The 25,866-nt window shown below is 45.1% G+C and overlaps 1 protein-coding gene across 1 annotated transcript in view; it reads right to left on the reverse strand.

Moving 5' to 3' along the window:
* Positions 1-21,761, reverse strand: part of STXBP2 (syntaxin binding protein 2) — a 35,009-nt gene extending 13,248 nt beyond the window's left edge. Inside the window, exons 1-11 of the mRNA XM_060240720.1 lie at positions 21,706-21,761; positions 17,070-17,151; positions 16,743-16,819; positions 16,359-16,437; positions 14,591-14,694; positions 13,298-13,446; positions 10,331-10,415; positions 3,534-3,664; positions 3,330-3,437; positions 2,964-3,021; positions 382-447 (exon numbers count right to left, since the gene is read on the reverse strand). Coding sequence (XP_060096703.1) covers positions 382-447; positions 2,964-3,021; positions 3,330-3,437; positions 3,534-3,664; positions 10,331-10,415; positions 13,298-13,446; positions 14,591-14,694; positions 16,359-16,437; positions 16,743-16,819; positions 17,070-17,151; positions 21,706-21,729 — 963 coding nt within the window. The 5' untranslated portion in view covers positions 21,730-21,761. The remainder of the gene's footprint in view (positions 1-381; positions 448-2,963; positions 3,022-3,329; positions 3,438-3,533; positions 3,665-10,330; positions 10,416-13,297; positions 13,447-14,590; positions 14,695-16,358; positions 16,438-16,742; positions 16,820-17,069; positions 17,152-21,705) is intronic.
* Between the last annotated feature and the right edge of the window lie 4,105 nt (positions 21,762-25,866).

Raw genomic sequence — 25,866 nt, forward strand, 5'->3', positions numbered from 1 at the left:
ACAGAAATTCCTCAGGATCAATAATGACCTCAAGCAAACTATTGCTAGAGGCTGGAAGTCCTTTGGGATATGCTGCCAGTTATTACACAATGAAACTGTGGAGCTGGAACGGAAGGGGGCCAGGACATCACAGCAGTATGCTTGCAAAAGCACTGTTGATCTTGCTGAAATAGGGGTTTTTCCACAGATTTGCAGGATGATATCTCCAGACTCCGTCCTTTCGTATTAGTTAGCCCCCCCAGGAGCTATGCTGCAGAACAACATACATTCTGTCCCAACTACCTCAATGAAGATAGATACAGCCTCTTTCCTGCGTTTCCACATTCAGCTCAGAAAAGAATAAGCAGCCCATATTCAATCTCAGTTTCTTTACCACTTTACCTTGTGAAGCTCTTTCTGATATTGAGGCATCTTCTTCAGGATCTGTGATAAGTCCTTAATATTGGCCTGGGATAGAAACAGAAGATGCAGTAAATGCAACAGACATCGCCCCAAAAGCAAAGATAAGAACAGGATATTTCAGATCACCATCCTTTCTTATCCTAAAGACCTGAGGGTAGAGGCATCTACCTCAATGAAGTTGGCCCTAGCTCAAGATTTCTGGAACATCTGAAAACAGTCAAGCTACTCCATGAAATTGAAGGCAGGACTTCAAGCAACAAAAGGTCCCTCTCTTACAGTGGCCAGTCAGCTACTTCCAAAAGCATGCTTGTCTGAGGGCTAAAATAAACATTATGCATGACACAAGTGGAATCACGGGTACCTGACTCTGGCCCTTTCTGCATTCTGTTTTTACTCCATAGTTTCCCAGCACTGGAGTCATTATGCTGTTTTGGATCATTTGCTTTCGTTCTGCATATGTTGAATTGCCTCAGAATTTCATACCTGGAGCAATGTTCCCTCTAAGCCACAGAGTCTTGTGAGCAAAAATTCTACTTCAGGAGCTACTGGCATTAAAGTTGTGAGCTCCTGCATCAATTAGTGTGCTATGGGGTCATCCTTCCTGAGCTAAGACAAAAACGTGTGAGCTGGAGGCTAAAAATCTGTGAACTAGCTCACACTAACTCAGCTTAGAGGAAACACTGGTCTGGAGCATCACTCTTGGCGGATTATGCTTTTTGTATTTCCGCCCTACCCCAGGGTGGGGGATCCGCAGCTGTTAGCTTGTAGAGAAATTTAAAAAACCACTTGGAGACTGGCAACCCATCCCTTTCAAATGGTTCTTAAAATAGTTCCCTTATATCTGCATCCCACAAACCATCAATAAAATTATTAATGAGGGTGGGAAGAGCTCAAGAGGATACTAGCTGAAAATTGCTGGCATTTTCCTCTGATGGGGCATGAGAAAAGAGAATAGAACACTGAACCTTTAAGAGGAAAGGTAAGCAGGAAGTCAGTCACTCTGATAGCCTTGTAGTTCAGTAATTTTTTTTCACTTGTGATCCCTGAGTCTAAAAAAATTTAATTTTTTTTTTTGGCAAAACAAGGGCTTGAACAGACAACCCTTTTATAATGAGTACAAAGCTTAACACACTAAGGCAACTGGCCACTTTGTCTAAATTGAAGAGGAAGCCAAGAATCTTTCAAAACTTTTAACTACAGACCCAACCCCCCCCTCCCTGTGCGATTATACAAAAAGAAAGGGAAAGGCTGTTTTGTCATTGGAGAAGCAGAGAAAGAAAACAGAAGGGGGGGGAGAAGGCATCAACCTAAAGAGAGAGAGGCAGAAATGGGAGGGCAGTGGATGGCACTTAAAAACCCCACAGGAATAATTCTACTTTAGAAAGGAGTAGCAATTCAAAAGCAGATGAGAACAAAGAACCGTGGCAAAAGGAGTTTTGCTTATTGTGCAGCAGTAGAATGCTGGAAGCAGTCTGAATGCTGAATGATGGTGAACAAACGCAGAAGACATAAGAAAGAGCGCAGCAAGACAGATGCAAAAGTGGAATATAATGTAGAAGGGAAGACTTTGATGTACTCAGAAACTGAGGCAAAATACAAATGCAGAAAGGGTCTCTTAGTCACACATTCATGCCTGGACTACCCTTTAAAAACCTCTCCATCACTGCAGGTGGCTCCAAACCCTACAACGCAGAAGGAGAACATAAAAAGAGCCCAAATGGATCAGACCAGAGGTCCATCTACATCATCCTGTCTCACACAGCAGTCAACAAGTATCTCTGGTCTCTGGAAGTCTAACAACAAATAGATGCTTGAACTAGATAATTTCCCTGGCACTAGGATTCAGAAGGGGCTTAACGCTTCTGTCCTACACTGGGATGGACTTATGGAGCCAGAAAAAGGGACAAATATCCCCCCCCCCCCCAATCACTATTTGTGCTGGTGAAAATGGCATGGGAAGGAAACCTGAAGACCATCCTTTCCCTTACAGCTTTTGGAGATACACACAGTTACAGAGTGGGTTTTTGAGATTAATCACTGCATAAATATGTGACTAAGAGTCAATTCTGGAAGCTGTGTCCCTCCTCATGTCACACATAATGTGTATTTTGGCCTTAAGTCAACTGCTTCAGAGGTTAATGTCCATCTATCTATGCCTTGGGATAGTGAGAACATTCCTTCTAATTGACGGTTTTCCCTGAGACAAAGCTGGGATTTTTTCCTAAACTGCTTCAAGAAACATCTCTCTTATGGATTTACATACACTATCCTGTTTTACCTTTCCAAGGCCAAGATCTCTCTATTAACAGTTGTTCAGATTTTGTTCCCCCCAACCAAGTTCTTCCAGTATTCTTGCCCATACAGCAAGGGAAAAGTGTTTTGGGAACACTGATTTCCTACACAGAAGTTCCAGAGAATGAGATGAAGGTGCATAGCGCTGTTCTTATGTTGAAACTTAGGCCTTGTCACATAAACCGACAGGAAATACATTGCTTGGGAACATAAGTTCTTTTGGAATTCCATGAAAGAATAATAAATAGATACAGGCCTAGCAGTATTACCTTGTCTGTAGTGAGTCTCTTGCTCTCACAAAAGGTACGTAGGAGCTCAGTCACTTTCCTGTGGAAGGAAGTTACATCAAGAAGAGCTAGAGCCCAACAGAATGCACCACAACAATGAGACTCATCCTTTGCAATAAAGGACAGAGCTCCATGTGGCTCATGAAGGATAGGGTTCCCAGCAACTCACAGGACATCAACGCTGGAAGGGGTGCAGGGAAAGGCTGCCTTCTTTTAAACCTGAACTTTAACTGAAGCAGTCCTGAGAAGAGCTGCTACAGCTACAGAAAAGGCCAACTCAGATGCATCTAGGAGAGTCAGAACTGAAGGCTTGTGTGTGTGCGCATGTGTAAAGAGACAAGAGCTCACTTGGACACATCAGCTATGTGCATGTGGCGGAGCTGCACCCATAAGTCATCATCCTCATCCAGAAGTACCACTTTTTCCCGTGCATCACTGATACCTGTAGATTCGTATCTGAAGGACAGAGAAGAAGCCAAAAAATAAGCTAGATAATTAATACATGGCAGTCCTCTCCTCCATATACCCTCCTCCCCGCTTCATGTCTCTCACCTGTAAGTGTCCTGCTCAATGTTAAGCAGGTCATAGGCCATGGCCTGGAAGGTAAGTTCATGCAGAAGAGGAGACACTACATCATAGCTCCGATCCACAATCAGGAGCTGAGAGCGAGATTTGTCAGGGCCCTGAGAAGTGACAAATAAAGGAGGAGACATTAGCCTAGAGGTGTCAAACGTATTTCTTACAAGGGCTAGATCTGACATACATGTAATTTTGGTGGACCGGGCCATGTGTAACATAAAATGTTACCTGAAGTACCAGAGATATAAACTTTATAAAGGTGATTTCAGATGCCAAATGGCAATAGCAGGTGACAGTAGCAGGGAGCTGGGATTAGGTGTTATTGTTAGTGTATGAGTCCTCAGTCCACAGCATGGATGCAGCATGGAGCAGCAGGTGGATCTACAGTGACAGCTTCTGACAGCTCAGGTCAGAGCAACCTTGGAAGAAGGCTGGTTGAAGCTGGACTGTATCTGGGGAAAGCACCTGCTGGACTGTGTGGACTGCCGTGATTGGCTGACCATTGTATATATGGACTGCAGTGCCAGACAATATTTCTCTCTGGTGAGAGTGAGTTCCTGGCGAAGCACTTTGTCTCTCTGTATAGTATATGTTATTCACCGCACCAAGTTGTTTGTATATAGTTGTAAATACACTATTTTACACTAGGTGCTGGTGTGAGGCTCAATTTCTTTCCTCGCGTCGACCTGGTGGCAGTTCCCTGTTTTTGCGCTCTGCACATGAACCACTGACAGTTATATGCAGAGGCATGGAGATACCAGCATGTGTAATGACACAGGAAACCTAGATCTCAATTTTGTCCAGTAGGATTCAGTCCAAGAAGATGCAAAGGATAAATGGACGTGTCTGACATTAAAAACTGCAACATTCAGTGGCTGACCTAGGAGTAGCAGTGCACTTACAAAGGAATTTCAAAGGAAGATTATTAAGAGAAACTGCTGAATTGCAGTTGATAATGAAACTCAAGACAATGCATCCTCCTGGTCTGAACTGAGAGCTATTTTTCCTGACTCAATCATTACCAATGTGTGCTATTATCTTTTGGCATCAATCACTCTACTTTCCAAGATATAAGGACCAATCCAAGTGTTCTAATTACTAATTCAAGGTCTTTTAAAAATAAATAAAATCCAGATAGGAATAGAGAAATCCAAGCCGCTTAAAAAAAAAACTTTTAAGAATAAACCAAAATAATTTCCTCCATGTAAATTGTGGTTGTCAGAAGAATCCATCCACCCACCCATCCTCCCTCCTTCTGAAGAAGTGTGCTTGCACACAAAAGCTTATACCTGGAATAAAACTGTTGTTGATCTTAAAGCTGCCATGGAACTCCAACTTTGTTTTCTATCTTGCTTGCTCTCTTTCCTCTCCCTCCTTTCCTCCCCAAAAGAGCAGCAGCCCCAGAGAAGGAAGCAGAAGCAGTGTGTGTGAGTGAGTGTGTGTATGTGTGTGTGTGACAGAGAGAGACTTATTTTTGTCTCTTGCCCAAATGAAGCAGCCACTGAGGAAGCTGTGTGTGGCGGGGAGGGGGGGGAGAAGCTGGAAACAGGAAGCAAAGAGCCATGGAGGGAGCTGGGAAAAAAGCAAGCTACGGTGCAGCTGCAGTAGCAGCCCTGCAAAAGGAAGCAGGAGAAGGACGCAGCTCAAGGGATCCACAGCCCACGGGCCATATGTTTGACACCCTCTGTTAGCCTGTCTCTCACTCTTGTACACCTCCATGGACAGATAGGGCTGCTTTTCCCCCAGGAAACACTGTGAGGGAAAGCAACCCTGATTTCTCTGAAAGTTTAATGTGAATACTAAGAGGCTTATTCCATCTTGCAGGAGTTAGCAATTGGAAATCTCTGCCTACATGGCCTTTATCATGTTCAAGGCTAGAGTTCGGAATGTGACAATTGGCTCTTCTTGAGACCCTGGGGCCCACCAGATGGGATAGGGGAACAGTAGTGAGGATGTCCTGGTTGGATTGTTACCTAGTGCCAGAGGGGTCAAGATGAGCGAAGGAGGCTGACTTTGGGGATTTTTGGTGAGTTGAGGCCTGGACTATGATATGCTGGCATTGCAATACATGGCTACATAGAGAATGCTTAAGCCACTGCCTCTACCTTTTGGAATTTTAAGATTGTGCCATCTAATGCAAGGTATAAATGTATTAGTAAAAGTTAGGCTTTTTTTTTGTTTTCTTCTGCTGCAATATTTTAGATTGCTGCGTTGCCTAGAAACAAAAACTATTTCTGAAAGTATTTAATAAACGTACATTTTTACAACGGACTGGTATCTTTGTGTACACTGCCCTGGCAGCCCACAGGATTCCGGCTTGGACACCTTGGCAAATGCGCTGAACCATCCTGTGCCATAGCAAAAACCAAGATAAGGAGAGGGACTTCAGCTGCCCCTCCCCTCCCCCAGTGTCACAACTAAGCTGCTTAATTAGTCACCAGCTGCGTGCCATCTCTCCAACATGCAGGAATACAATCAGAAATGCAGTTATTCAAAAGTACAAAATCCCTTCCCATTCGACAGCACACAAATCCTGTTAATGCAGGGATGCTGCAGTAACTCAGGACATGGCAGGCTGCACTAACTGCAGAAGAAAAAAGCTAGCCTCCGGTGGCCTGTTCTTCAACCTCAATTTATAAAAGCCTCTTCGACAAGGGGAACCCCTGTCATTAGCCTTTTTAGGAGACCCACTCCCGGCCAGCATGGCCCTTGGGTGAGGCTAACACTGAAATCATGGCGCGGTCATGGTGTCAAGATAATGCTGCCTCAATGATGGAAACAAAGGATGGTGGCAGGTGAGGGGGCATACTGGCAGCTGGTGAAATGAAAGGTCCATTTCATGAAACCTTTTATTCTATAAAAAGAACAGCAGCAGGCCGTCCCCCTCCCCTCCCCTCCCCATGCAACTTCCATGCTACGGTTTACGTCAGGCTTTTTCAATCATAGCACTAAGTCCCAGTTTCCAAGCCACAGTATGGAAGAAGTCATACGTTTGTGGTTTGTGCACAGAGTGCAACGCACCTCTCAGCCAGCAGGAAGCAGTGCAAACACAACAGTATCTTAGGGAAACAAATGCTATTCTCGGGTGAAACAGGAACTTGGATAGATGAATTTAAAAAAACAGCCAACAACAGCTGGAAGGGCATTTTGACTCCTCAGGTGATAGTTTCCTGATTATACCCTCTCTTAAGGTGAATGTGTTCTGTCAGCTTAGGAAGCAGCATTCTCTGTAATCAGTCCAAAGACTTGGAACAGCCTAGCTATGGAAGTGGGGAGGGGAGCAATGTTCCCTCTAAGCTGTGGAGACTTGAGAGCAAAAATTCTAATTTGTGAGCTACTGGCATTAAACTTGTGAGCTCCTGCATAAATTAGTTTGCTCTACGGAAGTGATTCCCAACCAGGGTACCCTGGGGTACCCCGAACACTTCCTAGGGGACTGTGAGATGTAGATGTACCACAACACCATCCAACCACTATCCCGCCCTCCCCACTGAAGCAGGCTCAGGGCGGCTCACAACATAAAACCACAACAGACAATTAAAATCCACAACAATGTTATAAAATTTAACATTCCATAATTAAAATAATCAAATCAATGTGGTGCTTGCAACCTTGATGTGATATAATTTCAGTGGCAGCAGTATTTCTTCAATTTCCCCTACAGAACAAGGCTCAGCATCAGTTAAAGGCCAACGGGAAGAAAGGGGTCTTACAGGCCCTGCGGAACTGGGCGAGGTCCCGCAAGGCCCTCACTTCCTCCGGCAGTTGCTATCGAGAAGGCTTTCTCTCTGGTGGTCTTCAGTTTGGCTTCCCTTGGCTCAGGGATTGCTGATAGGTTTTGGAATCCAGATCTAAGTACCCTCTGGGGAACATGTGGGGAGAGACGGTCCCTGAGGTAGGCAGGTCCTAGACCATATAGGGCTTTAAAGGTAATCACCAGCACCCTGTAGCGAATCCGGTATACTATTTGCAGCCAGTGCAGTTCCCGCAGCCCCGGCTGTACGTGCTCCCACCCGGGAAGCCCCAATAGCAGCCTGGCCACCGTGTTCTGCGCTAGCTGCAGTTTCCGGATTTGAGACAGGGCAGCCCCAAGTAGAGGGCATTACAGTAGTCCAATATCAACATGACTGTTGCATGGATCACAGTTGCCAGGTTGTCGCGCTCAAGGAAGGGGACCAACTGCCTCACCCGCCTAAGGTGGAAAAATGCAGATTTAGCAGTGGCTGCTATCCGGGCCTCCATTGTCAAGGCAGGCTCCAGCAGCACCCCTAAGCTTTTAACCTTGTGCGCCATTGTCAGTGGCGCACCATCAAATGCTGGTAAGGGGACTTCCCTGCCCAGACCGCTGTGACTCAGGCAAAGGACCTCTGTCTTCGTTGGATTCAGCTTCAATCGACAGCCTAAGCCATCCTGCCACAGCTTGCAGCGTCAGGTCCAGAATTTTGGGACAGAGCCAGGCCAGCCGTCCATCAGATGATAAAGCTGGGTGTCATCAGCGTACTGAAGGCAGCCCAGCCCATACCTTTGGGCAATCTGAGCAAGGGGGCGCATGTAGATGTTGAACAGCATCAGGGAGAGCACCGTCCCCTGTGGCACCCCACAATTAAGCACGTGCCTTCGGGACGACTCTCCCCCAATCACCACCCTTTGTCCCCAACCATCTAGGAAAGAGGAAAGTCATTGCAAGGCCAGCCCCTAAATCCCTGCGTCGGCAAGGCGGTGGGCCAGCAACTGATGGTCGACCGTACTGAATGCAGCCAATAGGTCTGACAACATCAGTACCGCCGAGCCGCCTCATCCACCAGTACTGTCTCTGCCCCATGACCTGGGCGGAAGCCAGACTGGTGGGAGTCTTTACTTTGAATGTAAAGACTATACTGGCTAGAAAATGCATTCAGTTAAAAATGTGCTTTCTTCTGCTGCCAGTCATATTTGAATGAACCCATACTATTGTCTGATAAAGTGTGCTTTTAGCATACAAAAGCTGACATTCACAAGTTGCGCGTTCCAGGCTAGTGTCAGTTCTGACACTGAAAGTGTTTGTGTTGCAGTTTGGTGGAGGTTTGGTGGAGGTTTATAAATCGCATTCAGAACAGTTCCTTAACATTACTGTTGGGACTTGCGTCTGTTGTGTGCTTTGAAGAATTTTAAAGTATCACACTATTCTGCCTTAATTTAATTAGTTTAAATTACATTCATTTTCACATCATTAATGAATAAACAGAAACTTAACTGAAATAAACTATTATGTCTGTCACGTAACTAGAAAGCAAATCAATTTTTAAAAAATAGGTGTTTCCCTCAAGGGTACCGTGCGTTATGAAGAGCGAGGTCAAGGGTACTGCTACATCGAAAAGGTTGGGAAACACTGCTCTAGGGCCATTCTTCCTGAGCTAAGACAAAAATGTGTGAGCCAGAGGCTAAAAAACCTGTGAGCTAGCTCACACTAACTCAGCTTAGAGGGAACACTGGAGGGGAGCATTTCACATTGCAAACAAAAGTGTTCTCTTTCGGAGAAAATTTTGGGAGGTTAATGGAAAGCTGGTTTTGTTGATAGGAAGTATAGAAGATAATAATGGCTACTTAGTAATTGTTGATTAAAACATTATTTCAACTGCTTTTGCAACCTGGTAAACCACCTTGAATCCTCAGAGAAAGGTGGACTATTCATAGGCTTCCCATGAACCATCTAGTTTTTTCCTTACTAGTGTAAGTTTAAATTCAATTCAATTCGCTATGGGATACAACGGAGAACTCTGAAGAGCACATTTTCTAGCTGTCTGGCAGAATACCTTTGCATCTTGTTAAACAGAACACACTAGTAGGTAATAGCTACAGTTGCAAGAAATGCTCTTCCATAAATTTTGAAAGATACTTCTACCTTTGAGTAGGCTGCTCTTCATACCCAATTGCTCACTGTTGCATTCGACATGTTAGATGGAAGGCTGCATTTACTTCCTTAACCTCGCTTTGGCAATGCAGAGACTCTTAAGGATTGCTGCCATCTAAATATGTTTTGGAATCATGTTCTGTTAGCACTTCTGCTTCTGGGAATTGCTCAGGCACGAGTTGGTGGATAAATCTTCTCTTCTGTGTTTCAGTGCATGAAAAGTTGCAATCCACACAGCTTTGTTGCTGGCATGGAGAATTTGTTTGTTGCTTTTATGTTGCCCCATAGCGCAGAGTGGTAAAGCTGCAGTACTGCAGGTGGAACCCTCTGCTCATGACCTGAGTTCGATCTCGGCGGAAACTGGGTCCAGGTTGACTCAGCCTTCCATCCTTCCTAGGTTGGTAAAATGAGTACCCAGCTTGCTGGGGGGGAAGTGTAGATGACTGGGGAAGGCAATGGCAAACCACGCCATAAAAAGTCTGCCGTGAAAACGTCGTAATGCGACATCGCCCCAGAGTTGGAAACTACTGGTGCTTGCACAGGGGACTACCTTTACCTTTAGCTTTTTTTATGCTGTATGTACGCTTTTATGCTGAATGTACATCATTCTCATATACCAATGTATGAACATTCAAAAGATCATACATTTAATGGAGAAGAGTCAATGCAAGGAAAAAGACAACACAGAGATAAAGTTAAGTTTGCATAAGAAAGATGCCAAATTAAAACAAGGTTTTTAGTCAAAGAGCAGAGATGAGGAATTTGATTACATCCCTACAGAGCAGCTGTCTTGCAAAGACCAACATTGTTCTCACTCCCCCACCCCCCACTCCTCCTGCTTCAATTTCACAGACTCTGAGAAAATTCCAGCATTGCTCACCTCTCCCATGGTGGGGTTGTCTGCTTTGAAGGCATTCAGCTTGGCCAACACTGCATGGGCCAACAGACAGCAATCTTCAGAGCCACTACAACAAAGGAACATAAGGCTATTTTTAGCACCTGCACTTCACCATCAGATATGTGGAAATGGTAACACCAGTGCTTCAGTGAGACAAGGGAGGGGTTTTCCCTCTGAGGAACCTGGCCCAGCTCCCCCTATGATCATTCAGAGCAACCTGGTTGTCACATCTCCAGTTCCCACAGCACAGCAGCCATTTGGTTGTGCATCGCAACCCTATCTATCACATTTTTTTTTACCTTGCCCTTACTTGAAAGAGTTCAAGCAGGCTAACACAGGGTTCTTCCCCGATCCATTTTTTCCTTACAGCAGCTCTATGAATTTAGCCAAGATAACAACTGGCCAAAGTTACTTAAAGAGCTACATGGCTGAATAGGGATTTGAAACTGGATCTCCCAAGGTCTAGGATGACACCAACCACTATTTTATTTATTAATTTATTGGGGGGATTTTTACTACCCATCCCCGTTTGTGTGGGTCTCAGGGTGGTTCACAACAATTTAATACAATATAAAAACAGATTTGAAACCCTAAATAGTATTTAAAACAGTATTTTAAACAGTCCGCTTGTGGAGAGGGCGGGATAAAAGTTTAATGTAATAAATAAATATTTAAAACATCCCAGACATTTAAACATTTTAAAACAAGATGGCAGTGCTAGCATTTAGTTATGGGGGGGGGGGGGGGCGGAGGGAGGGTGCCAAGCACCCTCAGTCAAAGGCCCTGAAGAACATTTCTGCCTTACATGTCCTGCAAAACTTTAGCAGATCAGACAGGTGTGACGGAAAGCAATGGGTTAACCATAAACTGAAGACGCACAGGGCTGCGTCAGATGACCTGAGGGTGGGGGCAAACTGCTCAGGGCTCTCAGGGAGGAAAAAAAAAAGTCTGGGAGAGAGAATCTGCTGAGGCAGTGAATCAGTCAGTTGGTCAGTGTTGGAGCCTGACAGAGACTGAGAGGGTCAGTTTGTGCCTGACCGAGGCTGGGAGGACAGCTGATCCTGTGAAGGAGCTTGAGACAGCGGCGGGAGAGACTTCCAGAGGCTGCAAGCTCGACAAAACCAGCCAAGAGGGCTGTGTGTGTGTGAGTCAGTTAAGACCTGAACGGTCACAAACACCTAGAGACAACTCTGAAGATCTAGTGAGGTGGTTGAGGGAGTGGATGTGGGTCTGAGACACCAGAAGGGCTGAGAGGAGAGACTCCAGTCGAGGGGTGAGACTAGACACATCGATCCCAAGAGGCCAGACCTTGGCTAGAGGTGGAGAGTGAGTTAAAGGGAAACTGTGAACTGTGAGAGACTCCAAGAAAAGTAAAAGTGATTGTAAAGCCTGAAACAACTGAGCAACGTATTAGCCTGTGTAAATATCTCCCATATCCCCAAGTTAAGAACTTTGTGTTATAATAAATCTGTGGTTTAAGTTAAAGTTCTCAAGAGCCTATATTTTGTGGGAAGAACAAACAAAGCTGCTGTGGTCCCATCAAATAAACAAGCAAAATACCCCGAAGAGACTGAAATAAAGAGGTCCAGTGAGGCCGTGAGGCGGGCGCTGCTATAACAGGGCATGGTTGTCACTTGGCAGAGAGTTCCATCAGGTTGGTGCCAGGATGGAGAAGGCCCTGGCCCTGATTAAGGCCAGCTGGCCCACCTCTGATCCTAATGCTCTTTGGGGGACATAAAGGAAGAGGTGGTCCTGAAGGTACGTGGGTCCCTTTAAAGGCACGTACCAGAACTCTGAACCTGATCCGGTGTTCTACTAGCAACCAATGCAGTTTGCACTGCCACATTCTGTACCACTTAGAGCTTCCGTGTCAGTTTCAAGGGTAGCCCTACATAAAGCAAATCACAGTAATCCAGCCTGACCGTTGCATGGATTACTCTGGCAAGGTTTCATTTCATTTCATTTGATTTATATCCCGCCCTACCCCACCGAGGTAAGAGAGATAGGGGGTGAGATGTTTTATTAGACGCAGCTGGAAAAATGCCCGCCAGACAACATCGGTGATCTGGGCCTCCATAGATAAAATGGGGTCCAGAATCATCCGTAGACTCCTGACGACAGGTGCTGGTATCAAAGGCACCCTGTCAAGGGCTGGAAATTGGTTCCTCAGACCCAAGTCACCCCACCCCATCCACAGAACCACCGTCTTAATTGAATTCAGCTTCAACTAGCTTTGCTTCAACCATCCCACCACAGCCTCCAAACCCTTGGCCAGGTTTTTTGGGGTGGAGTCTGGGCAGCCGCCAATCAGCAGGTACAGACAAGTGTCATCGGCATATTGGTGACACCCAAGCCTGAAACTCCTGGGCACATGTAGTTATTAAACAGGGCTGTAGCCAGAAGCTGGGATGAGTACGGGCAAGCCAGGATAAGTGCGGGGAAGCCAGGATGAGAGCAGGAAAGCCGGGACAAGTGCAGGGAAACCGGGACAAGAGCAGCAACCTATGGTGGGGGGGCCAGAAAGGTGCAGCAAGGGCATGGTTTCTGGGGTCCGGCCCTCCCGTAGCTCCTGGTATTAAACAACATTGGGGAGAGGACTGCCCCCTGAGGCACTCCACATATTAGTGGGTGTCTAGTTGATGTCCCCTCCCGCAGTGCTACCCTCTGTCCCTGACCTTTGAGACTGTCCCATGTACATCACACTGGCTTAGCCTAAGCAAGAATCCAGATCTCCTGTTAGTTATTGTTGAAATACAGATAGAATCTCCTCACACCATAATCTTCCCATTATGGGAAACTGGAAAACCTCTTCTCGTCCACCTCCCCCCAGCTACTCCACTCAGCATACGGTCTCTTACACCCTTGTTGATTCCAGGATTGAAAGCCAAGGACAAGCAAATGACCTGCCCATGCCCTCTCCTCCACATACGGCACGGCTGTTGTACTAACTTCCTGTAGCGAATTGAGGGGTACTCCTTCAGAGTGTCACATAACGTGGCAATTTGTTCTGCCATCCTCTCCAACTGATTGTTCTTATCTTCTCTGCAGTAGGGGCTAAAGAGATTGTGGAAACTCTGGGGGTTGTCCAGAGAGTACACCTGGAGGGAGAGAAGACAATCAGAAGACAAAGACGGTGCATCAGCCCAAGAGAGGAAGTCACCCTGAACTCACCGGGCTCAAGCAATGTTCTTTCACTGGAAACAGCTACAGAATAATCACAGAGGACCCTATTTATTTTAAATCTATTTGTATTAAAAGGAGGTCATACAAGCCATCAACACTGGGGCAGGCACTAATTGTTATTTGTGAACTCTGGATATGTAACGCTTTAAACCATTAAGGCCTATCTCAGAGCCTTGGCTGAGGAAGCCTATAATTTATGTATTATGCACCTTGGCCTTTTCCAGTTAGCATTATTACTTCAAGCTCTTTGGGACTGTCATTCATCACATGTATGGCACAAGAAACAAACAAGCATGCACACACAGAAATGGTCCAGGGCAGAGGCAGGGGAGTCTGGTTAGTTGTGTGAGGTCTGCATATACTGTCTTGAGCTTCTGATAGGCAACTCTGGCAGCAACATTTGGAGTTTAGCGTTTAGCATTAAATGGAAATGGGAAAGAGAGTGTTAGGGAGGCAAAAATTACTGAACCTCAGCTCTATTAATCATTTGCTCTTATTTTTGACTGTCTTGAATTTTATGTTACAAGTTTAATTTTCAGTGAATGTTTGTAATTTATAATAGTTCACCACCAGCTGTGACTTCTGTTAAGGAACAGTAATGGGGCCTGAGCAAAAGTTAATTTATTCTATATCCACATTTCTAGTGCTCTTCCTTGTGGTCACATACAGCATCCTTTTAATCTCTCCCCCCACACACCCATTTCCGTGCCTTACTTAATTTGTCATTTGGCTTCTTTTCTAGTATGTTACTCATAGTGCTTTAATGAAGCAGTTAATTAGTATAAGTGAAACCACTGAGTCTGTTTCTTTCTACTAGTCGAGTATATTATGCACAGGTTTGATAAAGGACCCAGATTAAAAAGAGGGAGGTCTGACTGGTTATGAAGACAAGATAGTATTCTCAATGAGGTAGCTAAGAGAACAGTTTGGGGCTGTTCTGCTAATCTTCTCAACTTTCACACAGCCATTATAGAAAGCCCCCAGCTCTTTACAATCCAGTTAAAGGAAACAGAAGGCACACATTCACACATCCCACGCTCTGCTTGCCCCTCTCCTCACCTGTGACTCATAGGGGAGGAAAGCAACATTGATTTCCTTAAGAGTTTTAATGGCTTTGATGATTCGAGACTTGCCCAGTTCATTAAACAGGTTTTCTGGGCAGGCTGAAAGAGAATAAGAGGAGGTTGCTGTTACCCTGTTTCTCTACAAAAAAGCTCGCTTCTGCCCACCTCAGCAACTACATGTCACACGAAATACCAAGGACTCCTGTTTTTGTACAGATAATCCAGAAGAAGCTTCAACAAGCTTACCTAGAAGCACCAACAAATTTAAAAATGCTGTTATTGAAGGAGAAATGTTTTCTTTTCCCTGAGGTATGCTGGACAGATCTTGTTTTTTCATGGCTCAAATACACACAGTGGGGGCTCACATCCATGCAACCTTACTGTTGATTTCTCAAGCAATTGCATAATGGTACAATATGCACTTGGTGTGTAGCCAAAGGCCTGTGGGTGGAATGCATTTTAAGACAGGAGGTCCTTCATACGGCTTAACTATTTCCCCTCATGGGGAACACATGGCACACAGGAGTCCATGCTGCATGGAGCTCTTCTGTCTCACATGTTCCTCGTCATAAACCTGTCCTGGGTCTGGGTGTGTTTACATGTGTGTAGGATCTTCATGTCCCTGTAAAGCATCTTCCTCTTCCTCATGCAGCACCCCAAGTTAGAAATTAATCCTCTCAGGCTGCCAGTGATGTGGGAAGCACTAGTAAAGGCTGCCTCGGAAAAAGTACAAAGGGCAGAGTTTCCTGGTTACTTCAGCCCTTCTCCTGTTACTGCATGCTTAAACGTTAGCATGAGGAGTTCTCTCACAGTCTGTTCTCTCAAACAGGAAAACTTTATTGCTGCACAGTAAGCTAGAGTACAAGATAGGGAAAATAGCTATCAGTCTTATTGGTTACATATCTAAGGAAAAGAACAAAACCATAACACTAAGCTAAACTTAACAATACAGAAGAGTATTTTAGAGCCCTGTGGCACAGAGTGGTAAAGCTGCAGTACTGCTGTCAAACTCTCTGTTCATAACCTGAGTTCGATCCCAGCGTAAGCTGGGTTCAGGTAGCTGGCTCAGGGTTGACTCAGCCTTCCCTCCTTCTGAGGTCAGCAAAATGAGTACGCAGCTTGCTGGGGGGAAAGTGTAGATGACTGGGGAAGGCAATGGCAAACCACCCCGTAAAAAGTCTGCCGTGAAAACGTTGTGATGCGATGTTACCCCAGAGTCGGAAATGACTGGTGCTTGCACAGGGGACTACCTTTACCTTTTTTAACCTTTGGCATCTTCCCCCTGGATGTCTGTGGAACAAATGCACACCCTTACCCCAACTTGTTCTATTTAAGGCAATCTGACTCCAGGCATTTGAACAAAGACTAACATATGTTTCCAATCTTTTAATCCTTCCTGCCTTTGCTGGCAGGAAGCCTCTTGCCCAATGCAGATTTAGGGAGCTTGCCCCATGTGGGAAAGTGAACCATAATTTCCCAATCATACCAGGGTGCACATCACACACATCTCAATACCCAGATCATATTTTATAACAGCTATCCATCTTACCCTTCCTGGCAGATAGAACAAATGGTTATCTTTGCACTACTCTGTCTGACCTCCTGGTGAATTTTGTAGTTCACTTCCCTGGGAATGCAAGTGACAGTCGGGATCCTAGGAACTCCTTGGCAAGCTTCAAAGAACCATACATCTCTCAAATCACAACACCTCTCATTTCCCAGTTCGCCCTTTCCTGTATGCTTGAGAGCAGCCCTTAACTTACCGTCAGTGAAGAAGACATGAGCGGCCTTGTATGAGAAGGTGGGGCTGCCTTTGAAGTCATTTATCAGAGCACGCACTGACTGCAGAGGGGAAAATTGTGTGTTAGTAGCAAGAACACACATGGACATTTTGCCACTAGCTTCCCTTGGCTTCATGCTCAGCCACCATGCACCCTTAATCATACACAACTTAAGGAAGGACAGATTGTTTCTGTGGGAATTGCATGGAGCTCATAAAGACCTCAGGAAGTAGTAACAGCCAATGGTGTGTGTATTCATGCACATATGTAAGCATGCACACACACCCTGCTCCCATCAGACCTTCCAATAAATGTGTTCCTTCTGCAGGAATTGGCAGAGAGCCATCCCAGTGACTGAGGACCTACCGTCTCGATGGGGCTGAGCAAATAGATGGCTTCCAGGCTGGGGAGGGGCTCTCGGCGTTTGTTAATATCTTCAATAACTGAAGGAAACATATACGTATCAAGAGGTTGTTATCTGGGATAAATGCAAGAGAAACAAAGACCAAGAGCATCAAGATGCTGAGAGAAGCAGACTGTGTTGGGACAGTGCTAGACATGAGGATCCAGCTGAGCTTGGATTGACACATCATTTGTGGGATGGAAGAAGGAGTTAATGTTATGTAGACAAGAAGCAAGGTACCTGCTCTCAAGATCATGCAGAGCACAAAGAACCTTGCTAAAGTCACTCACTTGTGATTCCTTCAGCCAGAAGATCTGACATTTTAAAACAGGATGAGACAATGCGTGTGCTGGGATGATCCATGATGAGTACCTGTAGGAACAAAGAGAGTCTGGTGATCCATTTTTTAACTGAGAAGACAAGAGATCATACTACTGCTGCATGGTGGCAGAAGTCAGAGCATGAAACATGTTGACTTCTCCTCTGTTTGCTACATCTCACTTCTGTGCACTAAAATTCGAAATACTGGAGTCCTGCCCCATCCCAAGACTACTAAGTCTCCATTCTCATTTCAGAACTGAGCAGATCAGTCTACTCACATTTCTCACACCACCTGTCTTACATTCCAGCTACTTCCCATCACCCATGTATCTGCTCAGAGCTGCCCACTGCAGCTGTTTTGAGAATGCCAAAGAATCTGCTTGGTGCATACTGGGATGAAGACTTAAAGCTTTTCTGTCGAGTGATCACTCAATATACCATTGTAATGTGTTTACAAGGCACTTTGTAGATACATAATCTGCATTCATTGTGACTTCAGAATCACTATTAAAACAACACAGCCACTAGAGCCTCAGTTATTGCAACCTGAGAAGAATACAAGATGCTTGAAGCAGTCCAGTCTACAATTTATCCTCTTGACTCTTGTTGACTGGTTACATCTATCCAGGAGACACTGACCTGTATAGGAAATGATAAAGACCTCTTTGGGAGGCAGTCTCAGCAGCCTTGAAAGACGTTATCATTAGGCCATTCCAAAAGAAAACCCAGATTTGAATATACCTTGGTCTCCAGTAATAATAATCAGCCTCCTCAGGGGTGCCTGGAGTTTTCCAGATTTGCTCAGACCACTGGTTGTTCTAATGTTTGTAGCAAGGCGTTATTATAAATATTGGCTGGAAAACTCCAGGCACCCCTGAGAAGGCTGATTATTTTGACCCATTTCAATCTTGCTTCAGGCCCAGATTTGGTGCCAAAACTACTTCTGTCGTTTTGACTGGTGACAAAAAACAGGAGTGATATCTTGTTGATGGTCCAGGTTCTTTCAGCAGTTTTTGATACAGTAAACTGTGCTATCCTGTGATAGTCAGGGCTATTGCTGTTCTTTAGCTTCGTTTCTCTTTGGAAGGTACATCCTAGAAGCTGGTACTGCAGACATTTAGTTCTAATCCTTGGCAACTGTGCCACAGGGCTGGTTCATGGGTTGGGAGTGCTTCAATACATGGCCCTATCTCAGGCTCCAATAATTGCTTCTGTGGGGAGAAACACTTTTTTACCAGTTGTGTTTGTATACCAGCTGTACCCTTTTTGACACTGCAGTAAGGCTGTTGACAGAAGCATGCTGTAGTGAAAGTATCACTTCTGTACTGCAAGAAATACAGTAACTTTCCATTTGTATCTGGGCACAATTCAAAGAGCTAATTTTGGCAAAAGAAACCCTAAATAGTCTGGGCCAAGAATATCTGAAGAACCACATGCTCCTGTAGAGACCTGCCTGTTCATTAAGAGCCACTAGAGTCACACAATCACAGTTCTTCAGTTCATCCCCCCCACCTCCCAAATTATCAGTTTGTTTCTTTGGTCAAGTTCAAGGTGCTGGTTATGCCCTTTATGGCCTAGGACCCACATATCAAAAGGTCTACTCCTGTGACTAGAAAGTCTTTGGGCTGCCATGTACTGCCTGTTCCATCACTTAGGATGACCCACTCACATAAATCAGAGGCTGTGGGCTTTCTACTGCAGCTCCCACTTTGTTGAAAAGGCTCCCAGAGAAGGTGAAGAAATCTACAGAAATCTACAGGAGGCGCTGATTAAGGTCATTTTATTTGCCAGTGCTTTTAATGGGGTATAAACTGAAGATTTTTTTTTTTTTGCAGGAGGGGGTATCATTCTACAGGTTTTAAATTGCAATGTTTTAATTGTGACTTGTAAGCTGCCTTGAGCTACAAGGAAAGGCAAGATATAAATATCTTAGTGAATGAATAAATAAATGAAGTCAGGATGGGACATTGTATGAAGACCAAACCAAAAGAGAAACTAAACTATTAACAGCTGCCTTTTATTACTGGAGACCAAGGCATAGTCAAATTTATCTTGATTGTGAATATATAATTTGTAACCTACAGACATTCATTCAAATTCTGTAGCTGTACTTTAGCTGTTTAACTGTTTTAGGTTTATGCTTCTGAAGCAAGCTTATTCCCAAAATGCATTTCAGCTCTAATAAAATGTGGCACTTCTTGAAAAACTGCTTCTGTTTTTGCTATCTCTCCTTTCCCTATTACCCAATGAAAGGCAAGTGACTGATCATCTCTGGAATATCCTAAGCATTTAGGTGCCCGGCCCAGACTTACTTACTTTACCACATATTTGGTTGCTTTGTTTTGCTCTGATCTACTTGACTCTTTTCTGTTTTGACCCACTAAAGTTTCTGTTGCTGGTGTGTTGTGTGTTTGTGTATGAGTTATATAACCGATAAGTACATTCTTTGTTAGGAAAAAGTGAGAATATAAATAAATATATCCCAAGCCTCAAAGTGATGCCAGAAGTAGTTGATATTGAAGGTGTTTTGTACCAAGGCTCTTATCCCTTCCTCAAATAAAACAAAACAGAACAATATAAACTATTGGAAAATTAAATCTTGATATTAAAAATTAACATTAGTCAAAATGTACAACATCCTAAAGAAATGTATAATAAACAATTGCACACAGAACCTCTCCACTATGCCCCCTCCTCCAAATTCAGAGTATGGGACTTACACAAAAATGTTCTAAGAGCATAATCAGCAGCAGGCCTCAGATTCAGTGGGAGCTCACAGGAGCACAGCTCCTGAACCTCTCTGAGAGTTCCACCTCCTTGTCCATTGAAGAGTAGGTGCAGCTGCATAACAACCCCTGGATGAGCTCCACCACCTATTTGTCTACAAAAAGCAGGGCTTTTGTTGTAGAAAAAGCCTAACAGGAACTCATTTGTATACACCACCTAACATCACCATTATTTCATACTTTCTACAAAAAACTCAGCAGGGACTCATTTGCATATTAGGCGACACCCCCTGATGCCAAGCCAGACAGAACTGCATTCCTGTGTGTTCCTGCTAAAAAAAACCAAAAAACAAAACCCTGATCAGCAACCTTCAATATCTTAGGAGTCACCTTCACAGAAAGGTGCTGTGCAGAGCTTATAAATTCAGGCTGTATTACCTTTAGGGTTGCCAAGTCCAATTCAAGAAATATCTGGGGACTTTGGGGGTGGAGCCAGGAACAAGGGTGTGACAAGCATAATTGAACTCCAAGGGAGTTCTGGCCATCACATTTAAAGGGACCGCACACCTTTTTAAATGTCTTCCTTCCATAGGGAATAATGAAGGATAGGGGCACCTTCTTTTGGGGCTCATAGAATTGGACCCCATGGTCCAATCGTTTTGAAACTTGGGGGATACTTTGGGGAGAGTCACTAGATACTATACTGAAAATTTGGTGCCTCTATCTCAAAAAACAGCGCCCCCAGAGCCCCCGAAACCTCCAGATCAATTCCCCATTATACCCTATGAGAATCGATCTTCACATAGAGAATAATGAAGTACTCAGCAGACTTCCCCCCCCCCCCCCATTTCTGGAAACACTGAAGGAGGATTGGCCTCTCTACTCACGAGTTGCTGCCAGCTTCTTCAAAGTAACACAGACACCCCATCCCAAGAGGAAGCCTTTCAATCAGCGACTGAAGCCTCCGGAGGTAGAAACGCACATGGTCCTCTGGGGGCGGAGCTCCCCCCCCGCCGGCCAGACTCCCCAAGGAGACGCCTGTGGCAGCTGGAGAGGATGCAAGAACTACGAGTCCCAGCATGCACCTCATGAAGGGAGGCCGCGCCGTTTCCCCACCCCCACCCCCGCTTTCACGTTTTTGGAGAGCGGGGGGAAAGGCTGCTAATCCAGGGGTCCCCCCGCAGGGCTGGGGGTTTGGGAAGCCTAACTACCTTCTCATAACCTGGACTCTCTGATATGTGGGACAAGATAACCCCCAGATATACTTTCACATTCACCCTACACTGATTAGTACTGACTGGCAATTAAATTTGTCACAGCAAAAATCTGTCTCTCTAATGACAGATGCAGCATATGGGAGTCAAGAAAAGAGCCAAGTAGATCAGAGCAAAACGAAGCAACCAAATGCCTACAGAAAACAAACCCACTCAACCCATGTTACATTAAGCCCCTGAAGAACCAGTAGCTAATTCCAACAGCCTCTGTGATTTGTTTGCAGTCAGTAATGTCATGGCTGGCCTGGCCTGCACTTTCATATATCAGCAAAAGTTATGCTGCCAACACTTGCTGCCATATTATAGCTGTGACCCCCTATGTGTGTAGCTAAACTGTGGACCTGATTCTACAAAGGCAGATAATGCCCTTTTTGGCAGATAATTTTCAAGATGCAGAAAATATTTTTAGTAGTAGGCTATATCAGGGGTGGCCAACGGTAGCTCTCCAGACGTTTTTTTGCCTACAACTCCCATCAGCCCCAGCCAACATGGCCAATGGGTGGGGCTGATGGGAGTTGTAGGCAAAAAACATTTGGAGAGCTACCGTTGGCCACCCCTGGGCTACATGAAGCCTGAAGCCCTACACAGCAGTAACCCATGCCTACCTTCCATTCACCATCTTTCTTCATGCTACGGATGACATCATTCAGGATTTCTGCAAATTAAAGAAAGAGCTTGTAGTTGCACTGATGCACCTTCTATTGTCATTAGAATAACTGGCACTTTCCTATACTTGTTAATCTTCACAGGACCTTACAACTTCTGTGCAGACTTCTTTGGTGAGCCCCTGTAATCAAAATATCTTATTACTCACAGGAAGCAAAATGTAGATGCTTCTGATGATACCTTATGATGACTCCCATTTACTTTGGTTTTTATAGCACCAGAGAGACAAATCACCATTCAATCCCAAGGTTGCTATCTTTTCCATGGTTGTGAGTGGCCTGCCCTTCTTCTAGTAATAGAATGATTTCTCTAACATGACATCACAATTTATTTTTAGGTCGGACAGAATCTGGGCACATCAGTCTCCACGAAATAAAATAGATTCTGAATTTTCATCCCACCCTTCTGTGTTCAGTTGCTCTGAAGGCAGAGGACTCAGAGCAGTACTTAAGTATTGAAAAACAGAAGGAAAAAAGAAGCCGGGTTCACTTCAGATACTGTATGCTGGCAACACTAATCACAAATCACAGAGGACCTGCAATGTGCATCTCAAAGATGGAGTTAACAATATCCAGAACTGTAATATCTGTATACCTTGACTGCACTCCAACATGACTCACCAGAAAACCTCAAAGATATTAGTAGCTTTAATGCCACATCCACAAGACCTGACTCATAGGTTATAAGAGCAGTGCGGCTGCCACTTATCTGTAGCTAGAACACCGTCTGCCCTAGTCTAGTGTTTGTACAACAGACTCATATGGAACAGACAGCTCATGTGGGAAGGTCCCACATTAGCACCATTGACAAGGCCCTCTGGAAGTCTAATGAGGCAACAATCTAGAACAGGAGTGTTGATTTCATTTGTTCTGAGGGCCGGATCTGACACAAATGAGACCTTGTTGGGCTGGGCCATGTCAGGCCATGCCATGTGTGGACCTATTTAAGATAAGGTAGCAGAGATATAAACTTTATAAAGGACACAAACAAACACAATTTTTTAAAAAAAAAATGTAAAACATGATTAAAAACATTAGCACTCATTGGTCTTAAAGATGCTTTCTTTGTATTTCTCCCGTGGGATCCAAGGAACTGGGCAAAGGAAGCTCTGGCTCTTTCCTTCCTTCCTCAGGGGACCAGGAGGGGGGAGGAGCCTCAGCCAATAGAAGGGAGAGAGGCTTGGCTCAGTATCTCTGCTGTGCAATTGAGAGAGCCTGGAAAAACAAGCTCTGCCTTCCCCCCTTACTCCCCAAGGGAGGAGCCTCAGCCAATGGAGAAAATAGAGGTTTTGCTCTGTAGGTCCTGTGTGATTGAGCAAGCCTTGCAAAGCAAGTTGTTATACAGAAGGAAGCAAGAGAGAAGAAGGAAGCAGATGACAGCCAGTTGCTTGGGGGCCTGATAGAAGCCCTCTGGGGGCCTAATTCGGCCCCTGGGGCCACATGTTTGACACCCCTAATCTAGAAGGGTATTAGATTTATACACTCTGAATCTCAGCGTTTCAGAGCAGCTTACATCTCCTTTATTTTCCTCACCCACAGCAGACACCCTGTGAGATAGGTGGGGCTGAGAGCTCTCACAGAAGCTGCCCTTTCAAGGACAGCTCTGTGAGAGCTATGACTGCCCCAAGGCCATTCCAGAAGCTGCAAGTAGAGGATTGGGGAATCAAACCCAGTTCTCCCATGCACTTAACCACTACACCAAACTGGCTCTCTAGGTCCACAGGGGACCTAGTCCAAAGTCTTCCTATAACCTCTGCAAAATGAACATTTTTTATAAACCTGGGAGGAAGGTAAATACCTCTCTGGCATAAAGAAGTGAGGTACTGAGAGGAGGGAAAACTTGCAATAAATGACAGAACAGCAGGATTTCAGCTTTGCTTTTTCTGTAAGAAGCAAACCTAACGGTATAATCCTATGGAGGGTTGCTCAACCTCAGACTATGAAAAGCAATGGGCTGAGACCAGAGTGACTGCATGCGACTGCACAATAAATACCCCCAATTCCCCCTGCTAATCCACTCAACTAACCAGAGAGGACGTCAGAAATTTAAAACCCTGCCTCCCAATTTTATCTCCTTGCTTGGGCACAATTCTCTTTCCCTGTCACGGGACAGAAATCAGAAGCTGCATTTTGTAAATTTACTCTCTAATGATGATGATGATGATGATGATTTTGGATTTATATCCCGCCCTCCACTCCAAAGAGTCTCAGAGCGGCTCACAATCTCCTTTCCCTTCCTCCCCCACAACAGACACCCTGTGAGGTAGATTGAATGAGATATTTGGATTTATATCCCGCCCTCCACTCCGAAGAGTCTCAGAGCGGCTCACAATCTCCTTTACCTTCCTCCCCCACAACAGACACCCTGTGAGGTGGGTGGGGCTGGAGAGGGCTCTCACAGCAGCTGCCCTTTCAAGGACAACCTCTGCCAGAGCTATGGCTGACCCAAGGCCATGCTAGCAGGTGCAAGTGGAGGAGTGGGGAATCAAACCCGGTTCTCCCAGATAAGAATCCGCACACTTAACCACTACACCAAATTGACAAATACTGTAAACTTCGTATAGGTTAACAGGAAGTATTTTCTTTGGTAATGCTCCCTGTGAGCTTGGCTAAACCTCTTGAAACACAACTGCAAGATACCCAGTGATTCACTGAAACTTTAAACGCAACAATGAATTAGCAAATGGGAAAAAGATAGTAACAGGTATCCAACCACCTATAGTGGGGTCAGGGCAACAACATAGCATAGTTACTTTGATCAGGCAATACAAAACCAGAGAGGTGTGATGCGGGTGGAATTGCACAAGTGTCTTGTTCAGTGCTGCAATGAAGCCCAAACACAGGAATTAACAAATTCATATATTGTGAGTCTGGGCACGGGGAATATGCCCCAGTGTCTTATTTAGCACTGCAACTGAGCAGAATTGCTGTATTTTTGAACAGTGTTTTTGAAGGGTGGGTGGAGACTCACAATAATAGCATGACAAGCATCCTGGGAACGGAGACAGTCTGATAGTTTATGTCATCATCATCATCATCTTATTTATATCCCGCCCTCCCCGCCGGAGCAGGCTCAGGGCAGCTAACAACGTAAGTCAATACATTATACAATAATATTAAAACAAAGACTAATTTAACAATTTAATTAAAATTCTAAAAATTCTAAAATTGATAAAATTAATATACTGGTGCTATTGCAATGGATGGTAAGTTTGCTTAGCAGTCTCTCTCTTTAGTCTGTGTAGGCCATCCGAAAAAGGATGGCCTTGCAGGCCCTGCGGAACTGTCCAAAATCCTGCAGGGCCCACATATCTTCCGGAAGCTGGTTCCATCGTTGTGGAGTCACAACAGAGAAGGCCCGGGCACGGGTACTCTGTAGTTTTACCTCTTTCAGCCCGGGGATATTCAGCAGGTTCTTCCCTGCTGACCTCAGTGCTCTCTGGGGTTCATATGGGAAGAGACGGTCCCTAAGGTAGGCAGGTCCTCGGCCATATAGGGCTTTAAAGGTAATAACCAGCACTTTGTAACGAATCTGGTATGTAACTGGCAACCAGTGCAGTCCGCGCAGCCCTGGCTGTATGTGCTCCCACTTTGGGAGCCCCAGCAACAGTCTAGCGGCCGCGTTCTGCACCAGCTGCAGCTTCCGGGTTCGGCACAGAGGCAGCACAGAGTAGCATGCAGTTACTTCACCCTCCGACGCTCTCCTCCACCTCTGTGATCCAGTAGTTGCAGCTAATTCGCCATTTTGGCTCTGCGGCTTCTCAGGGCTTCGAGTATTGGAAAAAAGCAGGAAACCTCTGCCAACTCTCTCCTCTCCCCACTTTTCCTTCGCACCCCCTGCTAGTTGTGCTCCTCGACTGGAGCTCTGCAGAGTCTTCGGAAGCCAGAGACCCCCCGAAATTGCCCGGTTCGGCTTTTCCTCACAGCCCAGGCTGCAAGGTGTGTCCAAAGGCGCTGCGCTGAGGGGCTTTTACCCCAACACTACCAGATCAGCCAGCTCCCCACGATACACATATGGTTACCAGCAAGCACGAAAGGTAAGACACTTCAACACCTGTTGGATAGATTTGTGAATACATGAGAATTATAACATATTGTCAG

The sequence above is a fragment of the Heteronotia binoei genome, chromosome 5 (assembly GCF_032191835.1).
Source record: "Heteronotia binoei isolate CCM8104 ecotype False Entrance Well chromosome 5, APGP_CSIRO_Hbin_v1, whole genome shotgun sequence".
NCBI classification, from domain to species: domain Eukaryota; kingdom Metazoa; phylum Chordata; class Lepidosauria; order Squamata; family Gekkonidae; genus Heteronotia; species Heteronotia binoei.